The 7,500-nt window shown below is 47.1% G+C and overlaps 1 protein-coding gene across 2 annotated transcripts in view; it reads right to left on the bottom strand.

The window, feature by feature from the left end:
* Positions 1-7,500, bottom strand: part of LOC143289466 (uncharacterized) — a 72,769-nt gene that overhangs the window by 25,149 nt on the left and 40,120 nt on the right. For both annotated transcript variants that reach the window (XM_076598439.1, XM_076598438.1), the window contains one exon: positions 1,574-1,841. In XM_076598439.1, coding sequence (XP_076454554.1) covers positions 1,574-1,841 — 268 coding nt within the window. The remainder of the gene's footprint in view (positions 1-1,573; positions 1,842-7,500) is intronic.

Here is a 7,500-nt window from a genome sequence, read left to right as displayed (position 1 = left end):
TTTTTTCTCTTTGTTGTCTGGCACCACGTCTAATAGACCCGAGTCTCTGCATCAAGAAGCTGGAAATCAGTTCTGTACACACCACCATCACCACCACCACCAACACCGCTACCACCCCCCCCCTCCCGCTACTCCTGACTCACCCTCTGGTCTGTGGTACCAGGTCTTAACCTGGGTGTGCCTTGTCAGAGAGAGTTTGGAGGCCAGTTCCATAACCACAACAACAACAGCAGCAGCAACAACAACAACAACAGCGATAACTACTACTGCTTCTATCGATGCCAGACTTTTCCCTCACCCTCTGTTCTGTGGTACCAGGTCTTAACCTGGGTGTGCCTTGTCAGAGAGAGCTTGGAGGCCAGTTCCATAACCACAACAACAACAACAACAGCAGCAGCAACAACAACAACAGTAGCAACAACAACAACAGCGATAACTACCACAGCTTCTATCGATGCCAGACTTTTCCACCACCCTCTGTTCTGTGGTACCAGGTCTTAACCTGGGTGTGCCTTGTCAGAGAGAGCTTGGAGGCCAGTTCCATAACCACAACAACAACAGCAGCAGCAGCAACAACAACAACAGCGATAACTACCACTGCTTCTATCGATGCCAGACTTTTCCATCATCCTCTGTTCTGTGGTACCAGGTTTTGATCTGGGTATGTCTTGTCAGGGAGAGTTTTGAGGTCAGTTCCATACAACAACAACAACACAATAGAAACGACGACAACAACAACAGCAATAACTACTACAGCTTCTACTGATGCCAGACTGTTGCCTAGTGCGCCTAACCTTCTGTTCTGGTACCAGGTTTCGATCACGGAAAACTTGGAGGCCAGTTCCATACTACTACTACTACTACTACTTTCAGCAGACTTTCTCTATACCTACTGTTCTGGAACAAATAGCTTTTAGGTCACTTAAATACAACACGTAGCAACAACGACGACGATGACGGCTACTACTGCTACAACTGTTACTACTACTGCCGCTGCTATTGCTGCTGCTGCTACTGCTCTTGATGTTTATTATCACTGGTACTTAAAACGCGACTGAGAGCTGCCCTGGGGCGCTCATCATTCGTTTCCTGTGACATCTAGCCAGGCTACTGTCATATACATGTAACCCCCCTAACACAAAGAGAAACGTATACTACTACTACTACTACTACTACTACTACTACTAAGTATATATACATATGATAGTCAGTCGTGTCCAACTATGACCAGCAGAACAGCAGAGGAGGCAACTGCTGTTCCGACTATTTGGGCTAGAATTTGATTATAGTGGAGAGTGTCTTGCCCAAGTACATCCCCACTCTCTCGGCCAAGAGGGTTTTAGGACAGTCGGCGTTGGGATGGTTCCCAAAGGCCAACTAGCCCCACAAGGCTGCAGCACTAAGAGCCAGTGCAACTTTGCCTCCTAGTTTGAGAGTCATAGTCCTTCACAAAAGACTAAGCTGTAAATGGTTTCCCATTAACTGGAGAAACCATTGATGATACAGCTTTCACTTTGCTGTTACTACTACTACTACTACTACTGCTCCTACTGGTGCCAGACACTGTCCTCACCTCCTGTTCTGGTACCAGGTCTTGACCTGGGTGTCGGTCAGGGACAGCTTGGAGGCCAGTTCCATGCGGTCCTGCACGCTGAGGTACTTCTGCCGCTCAAACGACTTCTCCAGGCACGACAGCTGGTGGTCGGTGAAGGCCGTGCGCGCTTTGCGGGGCTTCTTGGTCTTCAGGGAGGTCGAGGTCACGGTCGAGGAGGTCGTCGAGGTCGTGACCTCCAAGGACGATCGCCGAGGGTCAAGGTCGGAGCCGTTGTCGTCATGAGTCTCTGGAGGAGGAGAAGAAAACGAGGGGTGAATAGAATAGAATAGAATAGAATAGAATACAATAGAATACAATAGAATAGAATGTTATGTTGTCATAAAAGCTCAAGGTTTATAAGACACAGTTTCAGTTTCTCAAGGAGGCGTCACTGCGTTCGGAAAAATCCATATACGCTACACCACATCTGCTTGACAGATGTCTGACCAGCAACATAACCCAAAGTGCTTAGTCAGGCCTTGAGTGCATGCTGATATATTTGTCTACCTATCAGAGTGGATTTCGTTTTACATAATTTTGTCAGAGGACAACACTCGTTGCCATGGGTTCTCTTTTCAGTGCGCCAAATGCGTGCTGCACACGGGGGGCCTCGGTTTATCGTCTCATCCGAAAGACTAGACGCTCAGTTTGATTTTCCAGTCAAACTTGGGAAGAAAGGGGGGGGGAGGCTGGATTCGAACCCACACCCTCATGGATTCTGTATTGGCAGCTGAACGCCTTAACCATTCTGTCGGAAACCTTCCTCTTTGAAACTTGAGCATATTATGAAAAGAAACATTCGTGAACAAAATTTCGCCAGCCTTGGCTGTAATTGTGTGTTGTTGTTTTTTGGGTTTTTTTTAGGAAGATTAATTCGCAAGGCATGGCATTTTGGACGACATATATCGGGCTGTCGTGTGTGTGTGTGTGTGTGTGTGTGTGTGTGTGTGTGTGTGTGTGTGTGTGTGTGTGTGTGTGTGTGTGTGTGTGTGTGTGAATGGATAGACGGGTGGATGGCAGGAGGGATAAATGTGCGAATGACACGACAACAAAATTCAATCAATGAAATGATCTTCTTCTTCTTCTTCTGCGTACGTGGGCTTCAACTCCCACGTTCACTCGTATATACGCGAGTGGGCTTTTTACGTGTATGACCGTTTTTACCCCGCCATGTAGCCAGCCATACTCCGCTTTTGGGGGTGTGCATGCTGGGTATGTTCTTGTTTCCATAACCCACCGAACGCTGACATGGATTACAGGATCTTTAACGTGCGTATTTGATCTTCTGCTTGCGTATACACACGAAGGGGGTTCAGGCACTAGCAGGTCTGCACATATGTTGACCTTGGAGATCGTAAAAATCTCCACCCTTTACCCATCAGGCGCCGTCACCGTGATTCGAACCTGGGACCCTCAGATTGAAAGTCCAACGCTTTAACTATTCGACTAGGGTGCCCGTCAATGAAATGATCAATTCTCGTCACACTCTCACACACACACACGTTCAGCACGTTCACCGCACCGAGTGTTAACAACGAAGACCCTTCACGTGGCCCCTAGCGGTTGGCAGGGCGTGAAACAAGAAGAAGAGACTGGAAGAAAACGAAGACGAGCCCAATAGCCGAGTGGTTAAAGCGTTGGACTGTCAATCTGAGGGTCCCGGGTTCGAATCACGGTGACGGCGCCTGGTGGGTAAAGGGTGGAGATTTTGACGATCTCCCAGGTCAACATATGTGCAGACCTGCTAGTGCCTGAACCCCCCCCTTCGTGTGTATATGCAAGCAGAAGATCAAATACGCACGTTAAAGATCCTGTAATCCATGTCAGCGTTCGGTGGGTTATGGAAACAAGAACATACCCAGCATGCACACCCCCGAAAAGGGAGTATGGCTGCCTACATGGCGGGGTAAAAACGGTCATACACGTAAAAGCCCACTCGTGTGCATACGAGTGAACGCAGAAGAAGAAGAAGACGTCAACCATGAAACCAATGGGTGTTTGGGCTGACAGAAACCATCACCGGGCATTAAAGTAATGAGTATGATATCAAAACGAAAAAAAAACAAAACAAAACCGGACAGTGCTCAATTCATAATCACACACCTCAGTACAGGATGGGCTTAAGAAGAAAGGTATTGAGGCAGTTTCTGGCAAAATAGTAATAAAACTAACACACACATACGCACACACAGACACACAGACACACAGACACACACACACACACACACACACACACACAGACACACACACACACACACACACACACACACACTCCATCTTTCAAAGTCAGGAATGTTCTGCAAACCTGCGTAATCAACTCTAGAGAAAGAAAAAGCTGCCGCAGCATATTATACCTGGTAACAGAGGATATACAGGCAACGCACACACACACACACACACACACACACACACACACACACACACACACACACACAAATCGCGGGTTAGATTCCCAACTAGACCCCCAACCCCCACCCCCACCCACCCCACCCCCTATCCTCCCTCTCGTCTTCCCCTTCCTCCTTCCACACCCCCCCCAACACCCACACTCCTTCATTCTGACACCTTTCCCTTGCTACAGAACCTCCCCCCCCCACCCGCACACACACACACCCTCCACCACCACCACCACCACCACCGACCTCCCACAACTACGCTTCACCGTACACTCCTCCCTCCCTCTCTCCCTCCCCCTCCCTCCCTCCCCCTTCCAACCTCCATCTACCTTTACTCCTACCCTTACCTTACCCCCCCTCCCCACTACCAACACCTTCACAAGTCTCTTCTACCCCCTCACACCTTGCTGGGAAAGAAAACCAACAAACAAACAAACAAAACACACACACACACACACACACACACACACACACACACACACACACACACACACACACACACACACAAACAAAAAAAACTCCTGGGTGCAGTGAGTGGTTCGGTAACACAAGTAATCACCACCCCATTTTTTTTTCTTTTTTTTTTGGTTAATACCTTCTTGGGTACGTGGTGTTAGATTAGCGGAAATAATCACCAACAAGTTAAAGGACACCACACACACAGACACACACATGCACAGACACACACACACATATACATGCACGCACGCACGCACGGACGCGCGCCCACACACAACACACACACACACACACACACATGCACGCACGCACGCGCACGCAGCGCACACAGAGACACATACACACAGACGTTCATACACAGACACATACACACAGACACACGCACGCACGTACACACGCAGACACACACACAGACACACACACACACACACACACACAGAGGCACGAACACACACACACACACACACACACACACACACACACACACACATGCACACACACCCTCCTTATCATTCAATCCTTTTTATGGTGCGTGGGGGTGGAGTTTAAGGGTGTGAATGAATGGTAAATCAACGCTTGCCGTAATAAGCTGTGACACGTTTCACTGCAAAAGCAGGCTTGCGCAATCTTTCTATCAAAGATTTATTTTTTTTATTTTTTTTTTTTGCTATTCTTTCCTGTCAGCTCTAGGTTTCGTTTGATAATCTGTGATACGTGGAATTTCCAGGTGTTTGATATTCAGAAAACAAAAAAAGTGGGGAAAGGGTAAAGATGGTTTCGGTGCAGATTGAATGTTTGACGTGGAAACGTGGGAAGAATAGAACATTGTATTTGTATTTGTATTTCTCTTTTTTTTATCACATCAGATTTCTCTGTGTGAAATTCGGACTGCTGTCCCGAGTGACAGCGCGTCGCTACACTACAGCACCACCCTTTTTTTTTCTTTTTTTTCCTGCGTGCAGTTTTATTTGTTTTTCCTATCGAAGTGGATTTTTCTACAGAATTTTCCCATGAACAACCCTTTTGTTGCCGTGGGTTCTTTTACGTGCGCTAAGTGCATGCTGCACACGGGACCTCGGTTTATCGTCTCATCCGAATGACTAGCGTATAGACCACCACTCAAGGTCTAGTGGAGGGGGAGAACATAATTGGCGGCTGAGCCGTGATTCGAACCAGCGCGCTCAGATTCTCTCGCTTCCTAAGCGGACGCGTTACCTCCCTCACCACCCCTTCGCCCCCCCCGCCCCCCCCCCCCCCCGCCCCCTAACCTCCGTCCCCCTCCCGATCCCCACCCCCCTCTCCCCGCGCCCCACCAATTTCTTTGTCCCTTCTGAAATGATACAAAGGCCAACAAAGGTACTGCGGCCGTGGCCTGGTGGGGTAACAAGGAAGCACGTGAATGTCCCTGTGTTCGAATGCATTCTATATCTTCTTCTGCGTTCACTCGTATGCACACGAGTGGGCTTTTACGTGTATGACCGTTTTTACCCCGCCATGTAGGCAGTCATACTCCGTTTTCGGGGGTGTGCATGCTGGGTATGTTCCTGTTTCCATAACCCACCGAACGCTGACATGGATTACAGGATCTTTAACGTGCGTATTTGATCTTCTGCTTGCATATACACACGAAGGGGGGTTCAGGCACTAGCAGGTCTGCACATATGTTGACCTGGGAGATCGTCAAAATCTCCACCTTTTACCCACCAGGTGCCGTCACCGTGATTCGAACCCGGGACCCTCAGATTGACAGTCCAACGCTTTAACCACTCGGCTATTGCGCCCGTCAAATCTTTCTATATCGACCGGTATTTTTTTGCTTTGTTTTTGCTTTTTGAAGTGGCGGCCACCCTGGAAGCGCGGGTTCGAACCTGCTGAGGACCAGGAAAACAGGAGAAAAAAAAAAAAAACACACGAAAAGGCGGCAATACAAAGGCATCCAGGAGTCATGACCTGGGTGCGGCCCGGCCCCCTTAGAGTGTAAGGAGTTAAGGGCCGAAACACTTGACTGAGGGGGGGTTTCTTCTCTGAAGACCTTGTACTGTCCAACTCTCCTTAGAGTTTCTTATCACCTTACTACCCGGAATTTTGTGTACCCCTATTTTCTTCTCAGCTTGACCATCGTTTGGTGCTAGTCTTTTGGGATGAGATGAAAATCTGAGATCCCGTGTTGCAGCTTGCAATCAGCGCGCGTATAAGAACTCATAGCAACAGAAAAAAATGATTCTATTCGTAAAATATATGTTGAATTTTTTGACTGACCAAATATTCAAGGTGAATGGATTGGCCAATGATCTGTTAGAATTTCTCCTCTCCCCTCTGTTCCCCCTCCTCCACCACCTTACCCTCCATTCTTCTAAATTTTCTTCTTCTTCTTCGTGTTTTTCTTCTATTTGGCCAATTACTTTGGTGATAATAAATTTAATCTCATGTTAATATTGATATTAGCATTATTTTACTATATTATGTACTGTTTGTTTATTTGTTTTATTTCATTATTTCATTACTTACTGTTTATGCATGTTATTTCATACAAGTCATAATATGGTTCATCTGCCGTCATGATAAAATTGAAGTGCAACGTTGTGAGCACAGTATAAGCTTTAAGCTTGTTGATGCTCTTTTGTCATTCAATGCATTGTAATCATGTGTATTGTTGAATAATTAAAGTTTATTTAAACCAACAGAAAAAAAGGGAGTTCTTCATGGCGAAATTCTGTAGAAAAAAATATCCACTTTCATAGAAAAAGAAACCTATACATTTGCAGACAGAAATTAAAACAATGAAATAATGGTGGGGGCTGAAATGTAGCGATGCCTTCACCTCCCCCTCTCCACCCCCCTCCCCCACCTCACACACACACACACACACACACACACACACACACACACACCACACTCCCCAATCCCCCAATGGGGTAAAGCAGCCCGAATTTCACACCATAAAAAAAAATATGTCGTGACAAACAGTTATTTAACAGGAAACAAAAGGACAAGACAAGACAATACAACACACACACACACACACACACACACACACACACACACACACAC

Source organism: Babylonia areolata, chromosome 14 (assembly GCF_041734735.1).
Source record: "Babylonia areolata isolate BAREFJ2019XMU chromosome 14, ASM4173473v1, whole genome shotgun sequence".
In the NCBI taxonomy this organism is placed as follows: Eukaryota; Metazoa; Mollusca; class Gastropoda; order Neogastropoda; family Buccinidae; genus Babylonia; species Babylonia areolata.
Note: the sequence above shows the minus strand (reverse complement) of the source record. Positions and strands in the feature narration are given on the sequence as shown.